The sequence below is a fragment of the Tamandua tetradactyla genome, chromosome 4, assembly GCF_023851605.1.
Source record: "Tamandua tetradactyla isolate mTamTet1 chromosome 4, mTamTet1.pri, whole genome shotgun sequence".
NCBI lineage: Eukaryota > Metazoa > Chordata > Mammalia > Pilosa > Myrmecophagidae > Tamandua > Tamandua tetradactyla.
This window is the reverse complement of record NC_135330.1, coordinates 179,367,479-179,395,302: the sequence shown is the minus strand read 5'-3', so window position 1 is coordinate 179,395,302 and position 27,824 is coordinate 179,367,479. Positions and strand designations below refer to the sequence as shown.

The 27,824-nt window shown below is 42.2% G+C and overlaps 1 protein-coding gene and 1 long non-coding RNA gene across 3 annotated transcripts in view; one reads left to right on the top strand and one right to left on the bottom strand.

Annotated features, from left to right (window-relative positions):
• Positions 1-250: 250 nt before the first annotated feature.
• Positions 251-20,201, bottom strand: LOC143681551 (uncharacterized). Of its 2 annotated transcripts, none has more exons than XR_013174730.1 (3): positions 20,147-20,201; positions 11,759-11,945; positions 251-984 (listed from the first exon to the last, which is right to left on the bottom strand). It is a non-coding gene; the product is annotated as an uncharacterized LOC143681551 (long non-coding RNA). The 2 variants fall into 2 exon arrangements; XR_013174731.1 differs by lacking the exon at positions 251-984 and adding an exon at positions 5,351-5,454.
• IRS2 (insulin receptor substrate 2) overlaps positions 19,332-27,824 on the top strand; it is a 32,781-nt gene continuing 24,288 nt past the window's right edge. Inside the window, exon 1 of the mRNA XM_077158664.1 lies at positions 19,332-24,155. Within this exon, the coding sequence (XP_077014779.1) occupies positions 19,964-24,155 (4,192 nt within the window). The 5' untranslated portion in view covers positions 19,332-19,963. The remainder of the gene's footprint in view (positions 24,156-27,824) is intronic.

Here is a 27,824-nt window from a genome sequence, read left to right as displayed (position 1 = left end):
GGTTAATTGTTCAAAGATAGACACTAGTAGAGATAAGTCTAGAATTCAGATTTCTATTCCCAAAGACCCCTACCAAAATTATATATACCATTATTAGAGAGTAATCATAACCAAATAGGATGAAATTACCAATACTTTTCAAGGGATTTTAAAGGTTTACCTCAATACATGATACTCACACACAAAAAATTCTAAATTACTTCGGGACATTTAAATCATATGAGAGCCTAAGAATTTTTTTTTTAATTTATTTATTTATTAATTAAAAAAAATTTAACAGCAAAGGAACTAAAACATAAACATGTGATCATTCCGTTCTACACATATAATCAGTAATTCACAATATCATCACTTAGTTGCATATTCATCATTTCCTAGAACATTTGCATCAATTCAGAAAAAGAAATAAAAAGACGACAGAAAAAGAAATAAAACGAAAACAGAAAAAAAAAAAGATTACACATACCATACCCCTTACCCCTCGCTTTCATTGATCACTAGCATTTCAAACTAAATTTATTTTAACATTTGTTCCCCTTATTATTTATTTTTATTCCATATGTTCTACTCGTCTGCTGACAAGGTAGATAAAAGGAGCATCAGACGCAAGGTTTTCACAATCACACAGTCACATTGTGAAACCTGTATCATTATTCAATCATCATCAAGAAACATGGCTACTGGAACACAGCTCTACATTTTCAGGCAGTTCCCTCCAGCCTCTCCATTACATCTTGAATAACAAGGTGATATCTACCTAATGTGTAAGAATAACCTCCGGGATAACCTCTTGTTTCTGTTTGGAATCTCTCAGCCATTGACACTTTGGCTCGTTTCACTCTTCTCACTTTTGGTTGAGAAGGTTTTCTCAATCCCTTGATGCTGAGTCTCAGCTCATTCTAGGGTTTTTCTCATTCCCTTGATGCTGAGTCTCAACTCATTCTAGGATTTCTGTCCCACGTTGCCAGGAAGCTCCACGAGAGCCTAAGAATTTCGAAGATAATATCGAAGATAAGAGCTTATAATTACTCACCATACGTTATAAAGTTATAATAATCAAAAAATCATAAAATAAAATAACCCATAGAAAGACTTTGATCTATTTAGGAATATTTTTTACTATTTACATTTACATATAAAGTATAAAAATTTTACGTGTCCGCCTTTCTCAATTTTTACATTTATATACACCACTCCCTTTCTCAGTCAGTATACCTCTATCACCAAAGATTAGTTTTGCCTGTTTTTAGCTTTATAAAAATGGCATCACATAGTATATGGCCTATCATTCAACATTTTGTGATTATTCATTCATGCTGTTGTCTGCAATAATGGTTTCTTCCTTTCCTCACTGTGTAGTATTCCATTGTATGAACATATCATAATTTATTTATCCATTCTACTCTTGATGGATATTTAGCCTGCTTCCAGTCTTTGCTATTAGTAAGATAGCTACTATGAACATTCTGTATATGTTTTTGGGTGAATATATACTCATTTATGTTGAATATTTGCCCATGCTTACATAAGAATTTAAATAATGATAAGTGTATGTAATATAGTGTTTGTGAAAATATTATTTACAATTGCCAAAAATTAGAAACAGTAGAAATCAATAGGGAAAAATTGATTATTGAATACATGATCTTGGGGAACTAGTATTATTTATATGTGGGGAAAAGTCAGCTTTGATTTTCATTCACACCATTTAGAAAAATAAAAGCATCAGATAAATAGTTTACAGTAATATTCATATTATATCAGACAAGGAAAAAATTTTTAAGCATGAAAATTTATGAAAGAAAGCAGAATGGAAAATATGGAAACTTTTGAATATGCAGAAAATTTTTATTTCTGCAAGTTAAAACACATACTGAAATTGCAGCTTGCCTAATAACTCAGGAAACTACTTGTAATAAATATATCAAAGGGCTTAATCTTCCTATAACCAAAGTTTGCATAATTTGATGAGAAAAACATTACCAACCAGAGTTAACAAAATGATCAGAATGGATTTTGAAAAAGAAAACACAATGTAAAAATCACCTAAATACCACATGCATGGATAGGCGAACTCTATATCTTAAAGATGCCCAATGTCTCCAAATTTATCTACAGATTCAGTGCAATTCTAATCAAAATCTTTACAAAGTGGTTTATTAAACTTGACAAGCTGATTCCAAAATCAACTGGAAGTCAAGAATATTCAAAATCTTCTTGAAGAGAGAGCTAAAGGAAATGCTTTACCAAACAAGAGAGATTTACTAATAAAATATAGTCACTAAGGAAGTATGGTAGTGGCATTGGAATAAGCAAAGAAGGCAATGGAACAGAATAGAGAGCAAGGAAATTGATCCATGAAGGCATGGAGACAATACATGAGAGATGTGCTTATTCAGATCAGTGGGGAAAATCCAAATATTCAAAACATGCTTCAGAAACAATAAGAAAAAAATGAAACTGAGTCCTAATATATACCATGCACAAACATATAATGCAGGCAAAATAAAGACAAATAAAACAATAGGATTAGAGCGAGGTGCAAGAGTAATTCAGTGGTAGAATTCTCACCTGCCATGCAGGAGACCCGGCTTTGATTCTTAGCCCCTGCACTTCCCAAAAACAAACATGCAAAACAGAAAGAAAGAAAACTCAAACAAAATAAAAATTCAACAAATACTGCTGCAATAACAGATATTCACATGGAAAAAGAATGAAATGTGACCCCCGCCACAGAGCATACAAAAAAATAAATAAATAAAACTAAAATTAAATGAATAGGGGTAAATAGGATTTGGGAAGTAGGGAAAAAATTCTTAAACAAAACACATAAGCATAAAGCCCAAAAGGGAAGTTTGAGGAATTCGACTTCATTGAAATCAAGAATTACCGTTCATTCAAAAGAACCTAAGGAAATGAAATGACAAGTAACAAACCAGGAACGTATAAACACAAATCAATGAGACAAAGATCAGTAACCCAATAGAAAAATGGGCAAAAATTTATAGGCACTTCACAGTATAGGAGCCCCAAATGGTTAATAAATCCATGAAAAAGATGCTTAACCTCATTAGTAACCCTGGGTAATAAAAATTAAAACCACAATAAGATACTATTTAATACTCATTCAAGTGGAAAAATTCGGAAGGCCAATGAACGCTGCTTCACTTTGGAAAAATAATTTTTCATCATGCATTAAAATTGAAGATGTGCAAAATTAAGACCAGTAGTTCCATTCCTGTGCATCTACTCTAAAACAGTGTATACAAGAATAGATATGTATGCATGAGTAATTGTTAAAAATTACTTTAATTGTTAAAAAATACATAGCAGTCAAAAATGCTTTTATAAAATAAGTAATTATTAAACTAAAAAATAAAACAAGTATAAATAACATAAGTATACATTGGCAGGAGAGATGAAAATTTGTTATATATTTATTGAAGTCAAAATGAATGAACTTTAGCTACATGGATCAAAAACATAATATTGTATAGAGACAGAAAATAAATAAATGGTTGCCAGAAGATGGGGGGAGAGAGGGTAGGGAGTGACTGCTAGTATGGGGTTTCATTTGGGGTTGATGAAAATGTTCCAAAATTAGATAGTGGTGAGGGTTTTACAACCTTGTGGATATATTAAAAAACACTGAATTGCATACTTTTATGGTATGTGAGTTATATCTCAATTGAGAAAAAATGTAGAGTAAAGAAAGCAAGTTGTAGAAGAATACAAATAATATGATAATGTTCTCATAATGCCTAAAAATAAGAATGCAGAAATACATTATTTATATTTACATAGTCATGTGATAAAATCTTAAAGACAATTAAAGGGTAACAAACACAGAACTTAACACATTGGTAAAGACCAGTCAGAGTACTTCAAAATATTGGTAATGCTCTATTTCTCAAGCTTAGAGCTGAGTATTCTGATTTCAAATTATTATTATTGTTTATAACTTACATATATGTTAAATATCCCCTTGTGTGCACGTACAAAATCACATAATAAATAAATAAAATTTCTAAAGGGGAAAAAAAAATCCCACTAAAAATTTAAGAGAAGAGTAAGAAGAGTAACAGTATCTCCTCTTATAGGTGTGATAACTACAAGAAATAATATGCAATTAGAATATTGCTTGACCAACAAAAAATGAAAAAATATTAGATGAAAGGTATTGATGGGGTGGAGTAGGGGGCTGCTGGTGGTGGAAAGAAGTGAATATGGGTAAATGACAGCATTTGACAATGGATTGGGGCTGGGAGTCTTAGGAAGAACAACTTGTAGGTTTCTAGCTTGCATATAACTGGATGTATGCAGACTTATTTACCAAGTCAATCAAAAAATGATTCTTAGTCAGTGCATTTTAATTTTTAATAGTAAGACATTAGAAACAGTGAAAATGCACAAAGTATAAGACAATGGTTAAATGAATTGTGGTGCAATGGTATACAGCCTCTAAAAGTCATGCTTTAAAAGACTGATGGTATGTCAAGTTTTAAAAGCAGATTAAAAACTGCATATGCAATATGGTTGCCATTTTGTACAATGATAGTTATGTATATAAAAAAGACAGTCAAAAGTTCTTTAAAATGCTAATAATGGTCATATCTGGGAGGTACAATCATAACTAATTTTATCCTATTCACTTTTCTATAGTTTAAAACATTCCACAATAAACAATTACTTCTTTAATAATCAGAAAAATGTGTCATTTAAAATGCAAATAAATGTTGTCAATCTCTTAACGTATATGGTAAGACATTTAAGTTATATGGTAGATTGCAAAAGCCATACTGAAATCTTGCTTGTTCTGAGAGATAGAAAGCGTAGTCAGTGAGGAAGAGCTATGTTCCTATATGTTTGTTATGGAATAATTGTTTGATTAGGGGTTAAAAGCCTCTTTGGGCACTCAAATCATAGTTTTCATTCAGATACTTTTCATGCATGATAATAATGCCTTCTTTTCAAGTACATCCCAGGTGAATCAAACTTAACGCTCAACATAGCATCTTCTTATATGAAGCAACATTAAGAAAGAAGTGTTGGCAATTTACCAGAAATAAATGCTATTATTTTTTAATCTGGTGGGATTTCAGGAATCACTGGAGTTTTTTACCCCTTAATTTTGGAATGTCAGAGTTCCTTTCTTCTTAATTTTTTCCATCCCTCTCTTATTCTCTCCTCTCTTTCTACGTTTTTGAAATAAGGTTTTATGGTATAAATATTATGCTTTGGTTCCTCTGTCACTATAGTAGGATAGTCATGGTATTGTTAATTGAACTGTCTCTGTATAGCAGAAGTACTTTAATCAGAATAGATACTTTAAAGATAAAATTCACATAACAAGAATTTACCACTTTAAAGCATACACTTCAGGGCAGCGCGAGGGTGGCTAAGTGGCAGAGTTCTCGCCTGCCATGCCAGAGACTGGGGTTCGATTCCTGGAGCCTGCCCATGTCAAAAAAGAAAAAAAGAAAAAAAAGCATACACTTCAGAAACCTTTAGTGTCTTCTCATGGTAGAGTTTAAATACCTTTATGCTTAATAGGTATCCCTGAGTAAATAAGATTTCTTTGAATTAATTAAGCCTCCAGGGAATAATATGCAAATGGAAAACATTTTCTACCTCATCAAGATAAATACTGTTTTACACATATGAAGTAAAACCCTGTTTAGATATAAACTTTTTAAATTAATACAAATACGGATTTTGGTAGCAAGAGAGTTTAGGTAGTAAGGGATACCTTTATTAATTCATATTATATGTCATCAGCTCTTCGGGAGTTGACTTCAAACTGTGGAAAACATTGTTTCCATTGAAATAGGCTATCTACGCCCAAATGAAAAGACACTGAGTAGGTCTTCTTTATTAAAATGTCCAAATATGTCTAGGCTCTCCCTCTCCAAACTCATCCCACAGTTCACAAACTAGATTTCTCTCTCACACCAAAGATTATCCTCTTCATCTTAATAGTTTTGGAAAATTAAGAATTAGGAGAAACAAATCATAGATCAGCATAATAGCACATCAGAAACAGACCAATATTTGTATTTTAATCCTTTTCTTTACAAACAACATTTTTTCCCCCAAACCCTTCATATTTCTTTGATTGGCTTCATCTTTTTTTTTTTTCCCATAGCAATGGTTAAAACAAAATCATTGCTTTTTTGGAAACTATATCAAGAAATATTTATTAAATATCTACTTATCTATATAATATGTACTCATTTTACATGTATTTTTCCAGACTACACAATATAGGACAAGAAATACTAATATTTTTTGTAAATCTTCTGTGATTCCTTTCACAGAGGACTGATTCCTCTACCACTTTTCCGTAGTCTTTACCGGGAGACTCTAAGATTGATTCTTTAAGAAATTTTGAATTCAGTTAATTTCCCCACATCCCATAGCTCTGTAACTTATGGTTTCATCTCAAAATGTAGACCCCTGGAACCTCTCTCTTTTCCTTGTCTACACTCTGTGCCCCCCTTTCCCTTGACTTCACATGTGTTGCTCCTCCTTCTTTCAGATTATTTCACTGCACCCTCTGGAAGTCCCACAACATCACGAAATAGGCTTCCTTTCACCTCCTACTGCTAGCGCTTTACCTCCTTGAGCAGATGATACATCACACAGCCAATAGAAGAGATTTATAACATAGAACAGAAAACAATAATAGCAAACATTTAATAACTGCTTATAATATACCAGGCAGGATTTGAGGAGTTTTACTGTAGCAATTCATTTGTGCTTTTCTATAACCACAAAAATATGTAATTAGAAAAAAGCTATAAAAGTATCATCCAAAAGTATATATTCAGAAAGACAGTCCTGACAAGAAAGTACTGAGTATCTTCTAGGTGGCAGGTTCTTTAAAAAAGCATATCAAGTGCAAAGAGTGTATCAAAAAATGTCCTAAGTGGATATCTTAGTTTGCTAGGCTGCTATGATAAGTATCACACAATGTATTAGCTTAACAACAGAAGTGTATTGATTCCTGGCTTGGAAAGCTAGAATTTCAAAATAAGGTGTCAGCAAGGCCATACTTTTTCCCCAAAGTCTGTAGTGTTATGGTGCTGGCTTGCCACAATCCTTGAGGTTCCTTGGCTTCCATTTCTGCCTCTAGTCACATGGTGATCATAAATGAATTCACACCTTAATTGGTATACATCTTCCACAGGTCCTATTTACAAATGAGCTTATATCCACAGGAATATGAATATGTTATTAAAAATATGTATCGGGGGGGGGGGGGTTACATAATTCAATCTACTACAAGAGGTTAGAGAGGCTACTAACCAAAGAAAGATTCTTGAAGGAGGTGTCATTAAGAAGGGAAGGTCTGTGCCACAGAGCAGAAGAAAGGTCAGGCATCAGTTTCAGTCTCTATTCCAAAATGATGTCAACATTCAGCTCCACAGATTTGGTGGTGTATAAACATCCTCTAAAACAGCAACCTCTGCACGGTGGTTTAGTGGCAGAGTTCTTGCCTACCATGCCGGAGTCCCTGGAAATCCTTGTGCTGAACGATGGTGAGCTGAAGTCATTCTAAGGGAGTTGCTGATTCTAACCAAATTGCGACCATTCACTCTCCGTTATAGAATTAAACAGTTCTTACAAGCTCTGAGCTTTTGAGAGTCAATGAACGTGGAAGGTGGTGGTGGTGGTGGTGGTGGGGAGGTTGCTGATCTCTATTCCAAAAATATAAAAGCTGAAAAGATGCGGCAAAGTAGCATTTGCTTTGGGGAAAAGCTTTGAAGCTTTACAACAAAACCATGAGATTGAGAGGAACGATGGAGGCCACCCTGTTCAGACCTGAAAGAGACCCCCAAGACTTCCATTTCTAGGACTCCAAAAGGTACTGACTCACACAGAGCATAGAGGACACATGTGACTCTCTATTTCCTTTCTATAAAAGTGAAGGGCCATATGGCAGGAGCCCCTCTGCTCACTGGTGATGGCTACTGCTGCACCCACCATGGCTGCCTCCCAAAAGGACACAGAGAAACTCTTATCTCCAGGTCACAGCTTAATTAGCCATTTTCAAAGATATTATTAAATTAAACCTACCATGTACCATACTCTTGACAAAAACAAAAGCGCCTATAGCCATCTCTCTTCTCCCATAGGGTTTTCCTGACATATCATTTCCTTTAAACCAAGCCTACCTTTCTCCTGTATCTCTCAAACACTTTCAGTAGGTCCTTTCAAGTTTCCTTTCCATTGTAAGTCGACTCCCCTACTTTCTAAGTCCGTTTATCTGAAACCTCATTCCATTCTGAGAACATCAATTGCCCTCATCTCCCTGAAGATGCTGCGTATTCTACATTTCAACTTTTTGAGGGATTCTCTATCCTTCTTTCCCATTTCTTCTGCCAGAATGTTAATTTAAACCATATTGCAAATGCCTTGCTTACTACAAGTCCATCCTCCCTGTGATCTCTTGTTCCTGAGGGACATGGCTCCACCTTTCTTTCCTTCTCTAGGCTGTATTCCAACCTCTCCGTGTCCACCACTCCTCACGTCAGGAAATCACTCATGTCTAGATCAACGATGACTTCCATGTTGCCAAATCCAAAGGAACTGCCCTCACCTCACTGGGTTCCTGAGCATCATTAAACACGTTTGACCAATCTCTCCAGCAGGCTCTCCATTCAGGACAGGGTACTTCCTAGGTTCTTCTGAGATTTCTTTTCAGGCTACTCTTCCTTGTCTCTGACTTGTAAATGATAGAGTGATTTGGGCTTAATCATGGGTGCTCTTCTCTAGCTGATCTCTACTCACTATGTGATTTTAACAATTCCCATGAACGGACATGCAGCTTTATGCTGATAATTCTCAAACTGATGTCTGCAGCCTAACCCTTTCTGATGGTCTACCTGATACAACCACTGGGGTTTCCGACAGTTACATCAACCTTGTGTACCCAAAATAAATTTCTTAAGTCTCCCTTCCCATCCTTCTCTCCTCCATCTGTCTCATCATCCACCCAGTGGCCCTACTCAGGAGTCACTCTTGATTCCTTCCTTTCTTTCCCTTTCATTCTTGATTCCCTTTTTTCCTACCCCACACCCACACCATCACCAAGGTTCAGTGAGACTTAAAAATTAAAATAACATATTTACATTTTTGGATATTCATTACATATTTATATTTAAAAACCAGAAAAAGTAGCATGTTGAAATAAAAGTTCCTCCTGCCTCTCTGCCCTCAGGCATCCAGGTCTGCTCTCAGAGTCAGACAGCCAGCCATCTGTGTATCCATCTAGAGGGTGAAATATTATTCTGGGTTAGAATATATAGAGCTATTTTATTTATGTTATAGCTGCATAATATTTCAGCCTATAGATATAACACAACTTATTGAACTTGTTCCAAATTGTTGGTATTCAGCTTTCTTCCAATCCTTTGGTATTCTAGGCAAATATGTAATGATGATACTTCAGTGTGTACTATTTCACACACATCTGTAAGTTCCTATTCCAAACAATAACACAGTGAATGACCTTGTAATTAAATAAATTTCATATAGGTATAAGTAATATCTAGAAGTTAAATTGTGGGTTAAAGAACATGGGCTTTTGTAAATTTGATAAATGGTCAAATTGGCCTACAGAGATGCTGTATCAATCTGAATCACCACCTGCGTGTAGGAACCTGTTTCCCTACATCCTGGCAAACAAACTTCTTGATTTCTACCAATCTTATAGTGAACTACTGTACCACGCTGTGGTTTTAATATGCATTTATCATATTATGAGAAAGGTTAAGCAAGCTTTCATACATTTGAGAGCTTCTTGTATTTATTTTCATTGTGAAATTTGTGTTCAGATCCTTCACCCATCTTTATATTAGATTTTTGGTCTTTTTATTATTATCTCATAGGAGCTTTTAAGGTATTAAAAAGATTAATTAGCACTTCATCTGTGACATGGGCTGCATTTTCTTCCCACTTTTTCTGTTTGTACTTTTACTTTGTTTTTACTTTGCTTTACCCCACCACCCCCCAGCCCACACACAATTCCATCTGACAAAATCATTTTTATAAATATTTCTTTATTTTGCTCCTAAGTTTCATTTTTTAATGTTTAGGTCTTTGATTCACCTAATACTTATTTTAGTGACACTTATTTTCAGATATATTTTCCAGTTATGCCAACCCCATTTATTGAATAATCTACCTCTTCCCAAATGAAATAAAATATCTACCTTAAAATATATTACTTCCCTCAATATAATTGGGTCTATTTCTGTACTTAACACAATTGGCCTTGTGCTTTGACTATATGCATATATGATCTCCACCTCCCACTAGAATGTGAGCTTCATAAGGGCACTGTCAGTGTCTGCAGTTTGATTTTACTCTCCTTACCAGCTAATAAGGTGGGTTGCTACTGACAGATGGATACTGGCAGCAGATGTGAGCTTCTTGAGTCAGAGACTCAGGACGCAGTAAGCAGCATGATTTGCTTGAACTCCTTTTGTCGCTCAAACACTGTGGGGTGACATGGAGGCACCCAGATGCCTGCTGCTCATGGTTGTGTCACAGTTGAGGAACACTGAGTTGGGAGAACCCATTTCTTTTGCAGCAAGAAATAAGCAGGTCTGCTCTGCGCCTTGGAAAGAGCTACTACCTTAGCCCTCAGGGGTTTTCACTGCCAACACAACTCTGGGAAATGGCCTGGGTAAGTCGGAGTCTTGCACTTTTGGTATACACAACAAGAGGCGTGGGTGCAGGAGAGATCCACTGAGGACTGCCTCTCCCAACAGGCACAGCCAAGCTGATGTTTAGTTTGCCATGGTACCAAATACAGCAGTCCAGCACCAAAGAGTGGTCCGCACAAAGGAGAGGCTTCAAATTTGTTGACAAATTTGACCAAATCAAATATTTCATTGGGTTAGTATGAATTTGTCATCTGATAATATAACTGGAAATCATATATTTGGTATTACTCTATTCTAAAAGGATAGTTTCCTGTACTGTTTAACACAGGCTAAAATATTAGCTTTTAAAAATGTTAACCTAAAAGTAGGCTCGATGGAATTACTAATGTTTTGACTAATTAAAACTAATTTCAATGAAACAAAATTTAGAGAATTTATTTACTAGCCTCATTTCCCTCTAAGTGTTTGGTTGGTAACTTGAAAACATGCACCCTTGACCTCTTTTAAATGGATATGCCTTATTTATAGATTGGGCACTTGTTTATTATCGCTAAACTCTTTTAATTACATATTATTATATTTGAAATTGTAATCCCATTACAGCTAGGAATACTATCCAGAAAGCAAACCCAGAGAAACATTTAAAGGATTTTCCCCTCCTCTGAAATTAGAGACTGCAAACACCATTTAGAAATGAGAAAAGTAAACTCCTTATTTAAGAAACCAAATAAAAGCAGAACCAATGGAAAACTAGTGACACAAAACAGCAAATAGTTTAGTCATATTTAAGAACCATTTAGAAATGAATGACTAGAAATTCAGTATCACTAAAACGTAGACTTGTTAATCTCTAACTAAACATTAGAAAGGAATCCCATATCACCAATTGTCCTCTGTGGGAGCACACAACACGGTATCTAACTGTATACGTTGGTGTGTCACAAAGACTCACTGAAGCTGAAGTACTGAAAACAGTTCTGGGGATGCTTTTAAATTCCATCTAAATGCTGACTTCTCAACACTTAACAATAATAAATTAAAATAGAGCCATTTAATACAAGATATTTTAAAGTTGCCTCATTTACCTTCTGATCTTTCACATTTTTCCATTTTCTTTCTTCTAAGTGCAAACATAATTTTAATCAGAAGGTATTTCTGTTTACCCAAGATGGACTTCAGCTCTTGTTTTCTTCTTAAACCTTTATATCACCTTTTCCTGGAATGTCCCAAATATATAATCTTATGTGAAGAACAGATACCTTGTGAAGCTTCCTAGATGCAAAAATGAAAGACATTTTCTCTATCATATACCATTAATAAGAAGAGGCTAAAATATCAACATTAGGAATTAAAATTAAATATTAAGAAAAATAGGCTACCCATGGTAATAATAACATATGACAACTTTTGTTTTCCAAATTATGCATGACAAAATTGTATAATTTCCAAAAGATATAGAAAAAACAAAATTTCTCAATAAATCATCTAAAGAAATAGTGGCTTATTGTTTAGATAGAAAACTAAAGCAGCAAAGACTTATATTCTGGATAATTCCGAGAATATGTTTGATGCTTAACAAATATTTAATACATGTTTAGTAACAATGTTCGCTGATTTTTTATATTTTGAGTTGAGAAAAATATAAACTCACGTGTATAATAAAGGATCATCTAATTTTTCTACCATTTTATGACTGAAAAATAATGTAGTTTAAAACAATGAGATTAAATGACAACCTGCATATACATTTTCTTTTTAAGTTTTACTGTGAGAAATAAAACTGCTATTTTGGAACCACATTATATTTTTAGTGTGAAGAAATTTTAAAATTAGACACAAGTTTACCAAAATAAAAAGAGAAAACTATTGAGTCTCAAAATAGCAAAATATTTCATTTACTGGGTGTTTTTTAAAAGCAGTGTCTTATTAATTGTTACTTGGTACTATCTAAAAAGATATCCTTGCTTTATAAACTGCAATTTTAAAATATTTCCTACACGCAATTTTTCAAATTTTTAAACAAGACAAAGCTAGGCTGATGTACAAAGCATTAATAAAGAAGAAGTAAACATTAAAATTTAGGCTGATGTCTACACATCTAGTAGTAATTCTTAGAATGTGTTTATCTGAACTGAAATATCTATTTAATAGTCGGTGGGAAATAGCAATAAATGGTATGTGCTTTAATTTCACAAGTTATTGTTTTATTTATTTTCTTGTAAAATTCACTATTCCATATTTCCTCAAGTTACTTTAGTCTAGTTAGTATCATTTGGGTTATATGTATTCTAAAAAAGGCAAAAAAAGTTTTTTAAATATGTAAATAATCATTCTTCTTCAATGTTGTATATACACATGGACTCATAAAATGAATTAGTAAAGGCTGCACAGTAAGGGAATTAAAAGAAAGACCCATGTTCAAGTCCCAGTTGTGTTATAATCATGTCATTTATAATCTGCATTAAAATATGTTTTATTTACCCCACATATCTAAGAATCAAATTTGATAATTATATGAATACACTGACAAACTACTCCCACTTATTTTAAATATCAGCCTTTTAATTTTCATCCATAGATAAAGGTGCCTCAAGGACATGTCTGGTAGCAAATAAATCAAGTCTTATGATCCCATCACTATATCTGGTTAACTTGGATCTGAAAACCATCACTAACTCTCTCTAGAATGATATCTCTGTCATTTGCATTGCCTAAAGATTTAGATCAAGTCGATTAAGAAAGAAAATGTAATTTATATACTTCAAGTTGGTAAATAAGTCATGAGTACATGAGTTCAAATTATTTTACTCAAAAAGTTGACATTTATTAACTGTATTATAGTTTTTTTAAACACATTTTCTTCCTCATCCATACTTTTTCAAACTTTCCTTTTCAATATCTCTGAAGATGACTGGTTTACTCTAAAAAGAATTTGAGATTGATAGGTCAGTTTAAGGGGAAAATATCACTTAAAAAACAAAAAAGAAAAGAAAAAGGCTTTCCAGAGAAGAAAATCTTGATGGTAACTCTTATACTTGCTCTAAACATCCTCAAACAATGCTGAATTCAAGATTGTTGTTTGTTCTTATTTTGTTGGCTAAATGAGTTTTCTAAAATCTTAAACGGACATTGACATACATCTTTAAACAATTTTACTTCGTTAATAAATAAGTAAATTGAAATGGTTTTTCAATCATCAAAAAATAACTGCACTTGCAGATTTACTCATTCCTTATTTGATTACTGATATTGCTGTCCGTCACTTATTACTGATATTTGTTTTATATCAAATTGTTCTTATCAACTTTTTAAAGGTTATGAAAAGCAAATTTATGCTACGATATAATCAGTTTTTGAGAACAGCAGCCATCATTTTGCCTGTGATAACTCACAAGAGAGTCCCAAATCTGCCTCAGGAAGAAACATTGCCAGTTGGTGGCAGTATTCACAATGATGGGTCACATTTCCTCAGTTATCTTTAGGTTGAATTTCAAAACAACTCTAGAAAACAGACTCAGAAAGCAAGCCTAGAAACCGCACGTGAACAATTGTAGAAAAGTGAAAGGTTTCCGATTTTATTTCAGTTCCCTAAAACACTAGAGCTTCTGGCAAAAAGTAGAGTGGCTCATGTCCTTCTATTTACCTCCCAAGCAGTTTACAAAAACAGGGTGAGAGCTTGCTCCTATAATAAGCAGTGGAATCAATGAACACAGGCTGATCTTTCCTTTTTGTAACATTTGACCTCTGTTCAAGGACACACCCAGCAATTGTCATGGCTCATCTCCCTGCCCCCCCCCCCCCAGAAAATAGAGCTGTGTCATATTAGAGACATTTTTTTAATGTCATCTGCTCATGATCTACGGATTGAAAAACAGACAATTTTGTTCTGTTCTGACAGAAAAAACAAACAGACACCATTTCAACTCAGCACCTGGAACACTAAAAGCTAGCAATGCACAGGATATCAATAGGCAAAGTGTGAGTATATTACGTTACAGGAGCCAGGCATTCCAAGGAAGAGATGTTCAAAGTAGTAACCACTGTGTGTCTCTGTGTGTGTGTGTGTGTATTTTATGATTTAATGTTACACTGCTGTGAATGTATAATTTTCACTTCAATTACGGAAAGTCTTTCAGGAAAAAAGTGCTTTTTAAAAAAATCTAGAAATTTGTTCTCAAAATTCAAATGCAACGAAAACCAGAGTTGTCCTAATATGAATTTAAAGCTTCTAACTGTACTCACTTTTTAACTGGGTGTTTGTTGATAGCCCTTCAACATAATTATATTTAAAATAATTATATCATGAAAATGTTTTGAATATTGGGTTAGCTGCACTTGTGCCTACTATATCATTGAGTATTCTTCTAAGTAGTATTAATTCAATTCAAACTCTGGAAGAATTCTTATTTAAAAAGCCATAGTAGTTTGCTCTACCAGCAACGTAAATGAAATAATCATTTGTTTTCAAAATCCCCACCCTAGTGAATATTTAGGTAAGAAAGTATTTAAAAATATTTAAGTATCTTTAGTGAGCAGAATAAATACAAAAGTGTAAACTGCCCAAAGAACTGATACAACCTATTAGCAAATACTGATTCTTTAAACATTTGCAATGCTACACAAGATGGCAAATGATACAAACAACAGTTACATTCTCTCATGTAAATCATTCTGTTGCATATACACAGAGTTAGCATGTTACAAAATTCTTGTGAAATTTCAGTTGAAACATATTAGCAAATAGAGTTGTGAAGAAAAACTTGCTATTAAAGTGTACTGAAGTTCCCTTTGAATCTTAGATGAGGAAAAGGTCTTCTGTGTTCAATTCTCAAGCAGAGAAATGGATATTTATTAAACGAGGTATGAGGCATGCTATTTAAAAAAGCAAAATGTGATGAAATGTTGCCACTCTTTTTTTTTTTGCTCATGGGCAGGCACTGCGAACAGAACCCCAGTCTCTGACACGACAGGTCCCCGCTCTGTTGCCTCTCTTTTTTAGAGATGAAATATATCCCTTGACATAAACCTTTAAAGTAAAAAATCTGTATCTCCTAGAGTACATTTTAAATTAAAGCTCTTCTAACTGGCCATGTAATATTCCACTTAAAGATCTGGTTCGTCCGTTTTTAGATGTAGTTCATCTAGATCCAAAATATGACTAAATATTCACAGGGTTAAACAAATTGAAAAGAAAAATAACATCACAGGAACTGAAATGGTGCCTACTTTCTTTCGACATAGGCCTCTCTTCTCCATCCAACAGAATACAAAAGAAGAAAACGTATTTTAATTTTTTTTTGTATTTTGGATTTGTGACACATTTTCAATCTCTGCTTTTATGAAATTGATTAGTTTGTAAAAGGAAATTAAATTGTTCTAAAAAGGACTTTTTCTTTTTATAGAATAATCACTATCTATGTAAGTGATTAATAAGATTCTATGTAAACTTTCTTTGCTAAAAGACATGGCCACTTTGCTAACCATAAGAAAGGAAAGAAAACTGCCAATGAGAGATTTTGGACCATGAGAAAAAATTTCAACCAGGCTGTTTGTTGGCAACAGGCCATGCAAGCAGCGCCTGGCCCTGCAGTAGAGAGCATACTGGCAGATGTTATTAGCTGACTTTTGCTGAAAGAGTATGGGAGAACAGTTGGAAAATCACAAGGTGTAGAACAAGCTTTAAATAAATAAATAGCTTATTTGGCAATAGAAAGGCAGAAAGATAAAGAGTTCCCTAGTCGAAGAAGACAACTGGAATACTTCTATTGCAGAATCTCTTAGTGTTGGTTTCATGTTCTGACTTCTTAATGAGCACTGAAATTGCACCTCCCACATTTGGATTTAGAGGTTCTAGGACTTCAGAATTACAATTAGTTTGCAGTTTTGCTGTAGGAGATTTGCAGTCTTTATGGTATGAAAATGCCAGTGATAGAAGTGATCATTCTTTCTCCTTCCCTCTTTTACCCCTAACATGGAAACTGAGGTAGTAAATAGGCAAAGTGCTCACTGCCAATTTAGACTCTATTCTTGTCACTTAGAGCTTCTGGTACATTAGAATAGCCTTAAGAAAAAAAAATCTTGATGACACGTTAAAATCAGATGGGTGCAGTAAGTAAATACTCACAAATAGATTAAAATCTAATGCTGTATTTAAAAAGTCTAAATCTGAAAAGTGACGATTGCAAAAGATACTTTCTCAGAAAATTCTGATCACATAATGATGAAAAGAGGTTGCCCCCAATATCCCTAATGCTGAAAAGAGGTTGCCCCCAATATCACTGACAGCTATTTAGGATTAAGGAATATATCCGCAGGCCACATTTACCTCTCTCATAAAATAGGATGTAAATTATGACAAAGCCAATAAAACTGGGCCACATTTTCTTCAAGCTCTAAGATAAGGATGGATTCATTTTTCTTCTCTGCGTAAACATATTGCTAGGCTACATTTGTTGACATAAAAAGGCAACAAGATCTCAAAAGAATGGGCTAGAACAGAAAACGGAAGCACAGTGCCCATAAAGGGATACCCCCAACACGCGCGCGCACACAATATGAAACGGCATTCCTTGAAGTATTATTCTTTAGCGGTATGGATTAAACTGGATCAACTTTAAACGGACCTCTCCGAGGTAACATGATGTTTGCCACACTGATTATTCTATCCCAAACTATGCTATATGGCAATAACTATAAGAATGCCATAATCTTTAAGACACATTTTATACAAATATTTACAATTACATTTCACCTTTTCTAAAATTGCATTCTTATATTATTTTCATTAAGGATGTTATCACACTACATTTCATTACATTAGAATATTTATAACTTATAAAGGGCATTGGAAGGCACAGTTCCAGGACTTAATAAAAAAATAACCAAGATTATAATAAGATAAACTGTTTCGTCAAATGGTCTCATAAGGACACTCGTTTTTAAAAAATAGGACTGGTTTTGCTTGTTTATTCTTCTTACTTTCTACATGACCCAGACCCTGCCCTGATCTGAACTCCGGGAATTGCTACCCTCACCAGTAGCCTCCACTCCGTATTTTAGAAGGTGCAATTGTGCAGATACTTATTTGTATATACGACTTTGAAAGTCACGAAAGCCACGTCGATATAAAAATTCCAAGCAATTCTTCAAGGGCATCTTCAACTCTGCAGTCGCTGGCAAGGTAACGCCCTTACAGGTATGGAGACGCCCACTTCCAGCGATCCGCTAGCGGGTGCCGGGGTGCGGGTGGGGGTGGTGTTTGCGGGAGGCGGATACTCCGCCGCGGATACGCGGGTTCCCTGGGGTTGTTTTCTTGCCCGCCCCCTTCCCTGCACTATGGAAGCTGCATTTTTCCCTGCTTGCTTGTCCTCGTTCTCCTTCTCCTATCACATATCACATCCGAAACATAGGATTTCCACTTCCTGAGAACCTGACAAGTGAATAGGTGCTGATGACACCCCAGAAAGAGACCGCGAACCGGGGTGTGGTGAGGCCGCTCCGGCTTCACGCCAGCGCCTCCCGCCCCCATCCGCAACCCCCGTTCCCCCCCGCTCCTGGAGGGGATGAGAAACCGGGCGAGGGACGAATACTGACTGCTACGGGAGAGGAACGCGGTTGAGCAAAGCCAGAGCGCCGGCCCAGGGTTTCCGGGGAGCTTCGCTTTCATCCGAGCCCCCCGCAGAGGCCCGCGCCGTTTGGCAGCCTAGCCCTCGCCTCCTCCCCGCACCCTGGTTCCCGGGTTTCCTTCCAGTAAAGGGAGAAGCTGCTATTGATCCTGGGCTCACCGCGTGCCTAATTTGGATGCTCGTAAACAAGCGCCGGCGGGCCCCGCACACCGACACCCGGGTGCGGACGGAAAACACCGGCGCAAACAAGCCGGCTGCGGGAGCGCGCGCCGCCACCCCGCCTCTGCGCCGGCCCGCCGAGCCCCGGACGCAGGACCAACTTCTCCGAAATGGAAGGGCTGGAGAGGAATGGCCAGGGCGAAAGCAGTCCAAATTCATTTGTACCTTCTGCCCACCCACCCCCCTCACCCCCGGGCTCGCCGCGCAGCCCCGCCACGACTGGGGCGGCAGGGGGTGGGGGCCTGGGGTGTGTGATGCGGGGCTCCGGAGCGGCGGCTGCCCGCCCCCTCCCCTTCCACCCCGCCCTGGGCTAACCGGTTCTGCTCTTTGATCTCCACCGGGCCCCCCATCTTCCCCTTCCTGCTCTCCCTTCCAGGCTTCCCTTCCCAGAGGAAGCGTGAAGATAAATTAATCTAGTCAAAGGCAGGAGTGAAAGGTCCTCCCCGGCGCCCCCCGGTCCCGGCTCTCCCCGCCCCTTCTCCTCGCTCCTTTTTCACGCTCTGGGTGGCATTTCCTTCGCGTGCGTCAACAACGAGCCTCTAATTAATGAGGCACCGGGGCGTCGGGCCCCCACCCCTTCCCGGGCCCTCCATCCTCCGCCGGAGGGGGAGGGGACGGGCGGGAAAAGCGACTGAAGGAGAAAAGCGGCGAGCGAGGCGGCGGGGGCGGGCAGGGGCGCCTCGCGACCCGCCCCGCTCCCGAGCCCGGCGCGCCATTGGCTCCCGGCGCCGTCCGTCTGGGGGCGCGGCCGCCAATGCGGGGCGCGGGTGGGGGAGGAGCGGCCGCCGGCCCCGCGCTCGTGTGTGTGCCTGCGTAACGCCGAGTCACATGTTGTTTTGCTCTTCTTAGTTCAGTCACTCGGTGCGCGATGTGTTACTCACTGTTCAACTGGGACCGAGAAGAGCAGGAGTCGCCGTTGGCAGCAGCAGCAGTAGCTCCGGTGGCGGCGGCGGTGGCGCGGACCCCGAGTCCTCCGGCGCACCCCGGCTCCCCGGAGCCCAGTACCGAGGCGGCGGCGGCGGCCGCGGGACAAGTGCAGCTGCGGACGGCTTAGGCTCCGGCCCGGCGGCGGCCGTTGGCGGCTCGGAGATCCGGACTCTCTCCCCATCTAGCGAGTTTCCCCAGGCGGCCGCGCAGCCGGAGACCCTGGAGAGGGAGCGGCCGCGGGAAGTTGGGCGCGGGAGGGCGGCTGCCCACTGCGATCTGGGCATCCTCGGAGAGACCCCCGGAGGCGGCCGCAGCCCGGAGGGGCTCTGCGCCACAGCGCGTTATCCGCCTCCCGTGGGCTTCCCTTGATTTTTCCCCACCTTTTGGGCAGGAGGAGCGTTCATTCGGGCGAGCCAGGAGAACCGCGCCCCCCACCCCCGCCCGTGCCTCCCCTCCCTCTCCCCAGCCCCCCTCTCTTCCACCGCTGGGTTGGGGGCGGCCGGGACTGAAGCGCCCAGGATGGCGAGCCCGCCGCTGAACGGGCTCCCCACCCCGGCCGGAGCCTCCGGCGGCGGCAGCAGCAGCAGCAGCAGCAGCGACGGCGGCGGCGGCGGCGGCGGCGGCGGGAGCGCAGGGGGCGGCGGCCCCAACCTCAACAACAACAACAACAACAACAACCACAGCGTGCGGAAGTGCGGCTACCTGAGGAAGCAGAAGCACGGGCACAAGCGCTTCTTCGTGCTCCGCGGCCCCGGGGGCGGCGCGGCTGGCGAGGAGCAGGCGGCGGGCGGCGCAGGCGGGGGCCAGCCGCCGCAGCCCCCCCGGCTCGAGTACTACGAGAACGAGAAGAAGTGGAAGAACAAGTCTGGGGCCCCGAAGAGGGTGATCGCGCTCGACTGCTGCCTCAACATCAATAAGCGCGCCGACGCCAAACACAAGTACCTCATCGCCCTCTACACCAAGGACGAGTACTTCGCCGTGGCGGCCGAGAACGAGCAGGAGCAGGAGGGCTGGTACCGCGCGCTCACCGACCTGGTCAACGAGGGCCGCGCGGGCGCCGGCGACGCGCCCTCAGCGCGCTGCCCCGCGGCCGCCGCCGCCAGCGCCGGGTCCTGCAGCGCCTCCCTGCCCGGCAGCGGCGTCTTCGGCGGCTCGGCCGGCGCCGCCGACGACAACTACGGGCTCATCGCGCCCGCCACCTCCGTCTACCGCGAGGTCTGGCAGGTGAACCTGAAGCCCAAGGGCCTGGGGCAGAGCAAGAACCTGACAGGCGTGTACCGCCTGTGCCTGTCGGCGCGCACCATCGGCTTCGTGAAGCTCAACTGCGAGCAGCCGTCCGTCACGCTGCAGCTGATGAACATCCGCCGCTGCGGCCACTCGGACAGCTTCTTCTTCATCGAGGTGGGCCGCTCGGCCGTCACGGGCCCCGGCGAGCTCTGGATGCAGGCCGACGACTCGGTGGTGGCGCAGAACATCCACGAGACCATCCTGGAGGCCATGAAGGCGCTGAAGGAGCTCTTCGAGTTTCGGCCACGCAGCAAGAGCCAGTCGTCGGGCTCCTCCTCCACGCACCCCATCAGCGTGCCCGGCGCGCGGCGCCACCACCACCTGGTCAACCTGCCGCCCAGCCAGACGGGCCTGGTGCGCCGCTCGCGCACCGACAGCCTGGCGGCGACACCGCCGGCGGCAGCCAGCGCCAGCGCTGCCGCGGGAGGCAAATGCAGCTCCTGCCGGGTGCGCACGGCCAGCGAGGGGGACGGCAGCGCCGGCGCGGCGGGAGGCGGGGGCTGCAGGCCCACGTCGGTGGCTGGGAGCCCCATGAGCCCCGGGCCGGTGAGGACGCCCCTAAGCCGTTCGCACACCCTGAGCAGCGGCTGCAGCGGCCGTCCGAGCAAGATGATGCTGGCGCCGGCAGGGGGCGCCCTGCAACACAGTCGCTCCATGTCCATGCCTGTGTCTCACTCTCCCCCGGCGGCCACCAGCCCTGGCAGCCTCTCGTCCAGCAGTGGGCACGGCTCGGGCTCCTACCCGCTGCCTCCAGGCCCACACCCACACCTGCAGCACCCCCTGCACCATCACCAGGGCCAGCGGCCCTCCAGTGGCAGTGCCTCTGCCTCGGGCTCCCCCAGTGACCCCGGTTTCATGTCCTTGGATGAGTACGGCTCCAGCCCCGGCGATTTGCGAGCCTTCTGCAGCCACAGAAGCAACACTCCGGAGTCCATCGCAGAGACCCCTCCTGCCAGGGACGGCAGTGGGGGGGAGCTGTATGGGTATATGACCATGGACAGGCCTCTGAGCCACTGTGGCCGCCCCTACCGCCGAGTCTCAGGGGATGGGGCTCAGGACTTGGACAAAGGGCTGAGGAAAAGGACTTACTCCTTGACCACTCCTGCCCGACAGCGGGCAGTGCCCCAGCCCTCGTCCGCTTCCCTGGATGAGTACACTCTGATGCGAGCCACGTTCTCCGGCAGCTCAGGCCGCCTCTGCCCATCCTGTCCAGTGTCCTCTCCCAAAGTGGCCTACAACCCCTATCCCGAGGACTACGGGGACGTAGAGATTGGCTCCCACAGGAGCTCCAGCAGCAACCTCGGAGCAGACGATGGCTACATGCCCATGACCCCTGGTGTGGCCCCACTGGTGGGTGGTGGCAGCGGCAGCTGTAAGAGCGACGACTACATGCCCATGAGCCCCACCAGTGTGTCCGCCCCGAAGCAGATCCTGCAGCCACGAGTCGCGGCTTCCGCTTTGCCCCCATCAGGAGCCGCGGTACCACCACCCACCTCTGTAACTGTCAGAGGCTTTCCAGTGGGTGGGGGAAGCTACAAGACCAGTTCCCCGGCAGAGAGTTCCCCAGAGGACAGTGGCTACATGCGCATGTGGTGTGGCTCCAAGCTGTCCATGGAGAATTCCGACAGCAAGCTGCTTCCTAACGGGGACTACCTCAACATGTCCCCCGGTGACGCGGGCACCTCCTGTACCCCACCCGACTTCTTCTCAGCCGCCTTGCACAGTGGTGGAGAAATGCTTAAAGGAGTCCCTGGCTACTGCTACAGCTCTTTACCCCGTTCCTACAAGGCTTCTTACACCTGCCATGGGGACAATGACCAGTATGTGCTCATGAGCTCCCCGGTGGGGCGGATCCTGGAAGAGGAGAGAACGGAGCAGCAGACCGGCCCCCAGCCACCGGCCACCCCATCGGCCAGCACCTTTGGGGCCAGCGCGGGCAGCCACGCCCAACCTCACCACCCAGTAGTGCCTTCGCCCATGAGGCAGAGCGGCGGCCCCAGCGGCAGTGGCGTCAGTCGGCCGGAGGGCTTCCTAAACCAACGTTGCAGGGCGGTGCGGCCTACGCGCCTGTCCCTGGAGGGGCTTCAGACTCTGCCCAGCATGCATGAGTACCCTCTGCCACCAGAGCCGAAGAGCCCAGGCGAATACATCAACATTGACTTCGGGGAGGCGGGAGCCCGCCTTTCGCCCCCTGCCCCTCCGCTGCTGGCATCGGCAGCCTCGTCGTCCTCGCTGCTGTCGGCCAGTAGCCCAGCCTCCTCCCTGGGCTCTGGCACCCCTGGCACGAGCAGCGACAGCCGGCAGCGCTCCCCCCTCTCCGACTACATGAACCTCGACTTCAGCTCGCCCAAGTCCCCCAAACCCGGCACCCAGAGCAGGGACCGTGTAGGCTCTTTGGATGCCCTCCTCTCCCCCGAGGCCTCCTCCCCTTACCCACCCCTGCCACCACGTCCTTCTACGTCCGCCTCCTCCGCCTCCTCCCAACCTCAACAGCCACCCCCACCGCCACCACCAGGGGAGCTGTACCGACTGCCTCCGGTATCCGCTGCTGCCACCTCCCAGGGCCCCAGCGCTGCCTCTTCGTCGTCCTCTGAGACCGGGGACAATGGTGACTACACCGAGATGGCCTTTGGCGTGGCCGCCACCCCGCCACAACCCATTGCGGCACCCCCGAAGCCAGAAAGTGCCCGCGTGAGCAGCCCGACGTCAGGTGTGAAGAGGCTGAGTCTCATGGATCAGGTGTCGGGGGTCGAAGCCTTCCTGCAGGCTAGCCAACCCCCAGACCCCCACCGAGGCGCCAAGGTCATCCGCGCTGACCCACAGGGGGGCCGGCGCCGCCACAGTTCGGAGACTTTCTCCTCGACTACCACTGTGACCCCCGTGTCCCCATCCTTTGCCCACAATCCTAAGCGCCACAACTCGGCCTCGGTGGAAAACGTCTCTCTCAGGAAAAGTGGCGAGGGTGGCAGCGGTGGCGTCGGTGGCGGCCTTGGCGGGGGGGATGAGCCGCCCACCTCCCCCCACCAGTCACAGCCATCCCTTCCTGTGCCGTCGCTTCTGCAGCAGCCCAGGCCGTGGACACAGAGTCAGCCAGGGGGATTGATCGGGTGCCCCGGGGGCAGTGGCTCTCCAATGCGTAGGGAGACCTCCGCTGGTTTCCAAAATGGCCTGAACTACATCGCCATCGATGTGAGGGACGAGGCTGGGCTGTTGCAGCAGCAGCAGCAGCAGCAGCAGCAACCAGCAGGGGACAAGAACTCCTGGGGCCGGAACCGGAGCCTCGGCGGGCTCATCAATGCCGTAGGTGGCAGCAGCGCCACCGGGGTGTGTGGAGTGCCAGGCTCTGGCACCCTGCCCTCTACCAACACCTACGCCAGCATTGACTTCTTGGCGCATCACCTGAAGGAGGCCACTGTTGTGAAAGGTGAGGCCTCCTTTTGACTTGGGGTTTGGTGAAAAGAAAGGATTGGGGAGTTTTGAGTGTACTTGGGGTTTCACTCCTCTTCCCCCACTCCCATTCCCTCCTTTTTTCTTTTTTGGTACCTTGCCCTGAATGTCAAAATAACTGGTTTAGGTGTGTTGTTGTGTTTTACATTTGGCTCCCACATCCTCCTCTTTCCCCAGAGAACTTGCCAAGACCAGCCAAATAGTCTTTGAGATGAATGTAAAGCTTCCAACATGGGAGACTCATTTTTTTAGGCCCAACCCCTTTCTTTTTTTCCCAGAGCCCTTCTCTTCCAATCTGGTAATGTTGTGGAAATTCTTCTCAGGTAAGCCAGACAAAAGCGGAAGCTAGAAAGGGTATTCCCCATTAATTGTTGCTGTTGGGACGGTTTTGCTAGGAATGTCCTTCAAGATCCTTTTAGTATCCTGAACGCCTGTATTCCTGGTCATTGGCCTAAGCTAATTCTTCCAGAGTCTCAAAGTTTATCAAAATAGACTGGAAAGTCCTTTAAGAAATTAGCATCCATTTTGCCGGCTGCTAAAGGAAGCAGTTAAATATTTAAATTTTATACCTAAACTAGAGGAGATTTTATATCGGATGAATTATTTCTCTTTTAAGAGGATAAAATGGTAACTCTTTAGAACACTGGTTCTCAAACATGAGCATTTATGGGGCTCACATGGAGGGGGTTTGTGAAAATGGATTGCTGGCCTCTGTAAACCCCCGGAGTTTCTGTTTGGTTCTGGGTGTGGCCCAGAACTTGCATTTCTAATAAATTCCCATATTATGCTCGTGTTGTTGGTCTGGGAAGCACTTTGAAAACCTTGCCCGGATATTAGCATCACCTGGGGAGGTTTGAAAAAAAGACCAATAGCCAGGGCCTCACCCCAGACACATTAAAGCAAAATATCAGGCTTGGGTACCAGTGCTGCTCAGAGTACCCCTAGGTGATTTTTGATAGGCAGCTAGGATTTGGAATCACTTCTTTAGAGGGAAGACAAAGAAAAGACAGAAACACTAGTCTTTTCAGGAACAATTAGATGTGACTGTACCCTGCATTGTTCTTCAAATTCTCATCAAATATCCATGAAGAGGGTGATGTGAGCTTGCTTTGCAGCTGGCAGTATATTCTGATTGTCTTAAACTTTGAGTGGTGCCACGGTGGGGAAAAGAGAGGCACAAGTGAGGTGAATATTCACTTCAGGAGTTTCTTTAATTTTGTAGCTGTTTCCTTGCTGGGTTGCTAGTTGGATAGAGGCTCTTTGGAAACCATAAAACACATAGCAGCAAATAGTGTTACTTGGATGTTGCAGTAGATGCTGGCTTAAGGTAAGCAGTCTGTCAGGGTTATAAGATGATGATTGAGATGGCATGAGATTCCCTATGACTTTTGTTCTTAAAGTAAGCAGACTGGTTTAATTCTGTCTAAATGCAGTTTATGTTTTATAGTGTGCTTGGGACTGTTATGTCATGAGATTTTAAATGATAGCTGTGGGGTAAATCCCCTATTATTCTAATATAACAGAGGAAAAGCGATTTAGTTTTGTTATTAAAACCTTAGAGTAATAGATGAAAAGAGTCACAGAGAATTATCAGGAGTACAGTGCTTTGACGTCTAATTAAATCAATGTGAAGTTGTCAGAATGTAAGGCATAAACAGTGATTCTCAGCTGAAGGTCATTTTGCTTGGAGATACAGTAAACACCACAGGTATGTCTGTGAAAAATTGCTAGAGCATCTGGGGATGGAAGGATTAGCTGGTGTCGAAGGCCAAGACCATGTAAACACCCCGGCCTAAGTATGATTGAATGGGGACAAAACACACATATACACAGAAATTCATTTGATATATCCAAATGTGTGTATGTCATAATGAACAGTAAAAGAAACTACATTTTGCCCAAACCTAATTCTAGTCAGAAAAACAGTCTGAGAATATGACACCTTTTTAAAGCTGTTTTTGTTGAAGTAGGCTGTAAAAACCTGGACTGGATTCAGATGGGGCCTTAGGAGTTGGTTCTTGGAGTAGCAGGAGGGGTGAGTACTGGCGTCTGTACCTACAAGGCTAAAAGGATTCAAGGCCTTTCCGGCAAAGTAGATGCATTCATATATGATATAATGCCCTTTTCAGATTAGTGAAAACCTTAAACTGCCAGAGATAAGTTTATTTAGAAGCCTGATTTAGACCTGAGCTTGTTTTGATTAAGATTTCCCACCGGTATAAAATTCCTTTCAGCCTATGGGATTCACGATTCTGAAATCAAAACTGCATTTCATGTGTTCCACAGTTCCCAAACGAAGATGAGAGATTGTTGTGGTTGCTGTTTTTCCAAAGTATGCGCAGATATTATTGTAAACACCATTTTGGACAGCAAAACGGCTATTTTTAAGCAGAGTATCTATAACTGCAATAGATCCAGCAGGCCAGAACCACTTTTTTTTTTTTTAAAGAAGATGCATACTAAGTGAATTTCTAAGGAATTAATTTGAACACAGAGAACAGTAGAATAAGGAAGATGAGCATGTTATCTTTTTTATATTAATGTAGAACGTAAAACATAGTCCATTGAGCCAGGAAGGGAACATTTAGAAATTGAGAATGAACATCCATTCTTACTTAACTCACACACACAGATATTTGTTTGTTGTACTTATAAATAAAAAGTTCACATTTGGTAAATATCTGTTAAGAAATGATTTATAGAAGTAAGAGTTGCAGAACGTTTCTTTGAAGATGAATTACAAAAAGAATTTCCTTGGTCACTGCCTGCATTGCACTGGCTGCTGGAAGTGGCATGTGTTTCTGTATAGAGCTTGTGTTTGGCATGGAGAAACTTAATTAGTTATGCTGAAGCAAAATAATTTGGGGTTACTTGGGTAGTGTGTAGTATTTTCATAAGTGGTAACAGAGAGGTAAGATTCCAGAAATGGTTGGTAGTTGTTTACCGTGGAATTGGAAATGGGGGTGAGACTTAAACTCTAAAGCCAATTAAAAAGTTAGTACACCTTAAGTATATAATTTTTTTATTGGTCAAAGCTAAATAAAAATTTAACTCTAAATGGTGCATCTTATTTGAGGGACAGGAAGGGTTACTTAGTATGTGTTTTTTTGTATAAGGGTACGGAACAATCCAATCAATCTGTTAGGGTTTTGCTGTTGTTTGCTAACTGGAAATGTTACTGAAGCTACTTAGCTTTAAACCTCCTTTTTAAATTAATTTGATCCATATATTTTGTTGTGTGTTACAGTTATATGATTTATATCTTATACTATAAAAATAGGCTGTTTTAGTTTTGCCTTTAGTGGTATTTTTACTCTAAAATTGTTTTACATGTATGTATGGGAGAGATTAGATAAGAATTACCACTGAAAGCACTTGTGTTTACATTTTGCTTGATAAAAGGACTAACAATTCAGATCATAAGGTAAAAGAATTATGGGACAAAAGAAATGTTTCCAAAGGAACAATAAAACCACATTTTATGTTTAAAAGTATCGCCTGTTGAAGTCTTAAAGCAAAGAAACTGAATGCTTTTAGAAATCCGAAGAGATTACTTGACAAACCACACAACCTTTCTTTTTTCTGTTGTGCATGCCATTCTGCTTTCGTTGGCTAGCTCTTGTCATAATAAGATAATATTGCACGC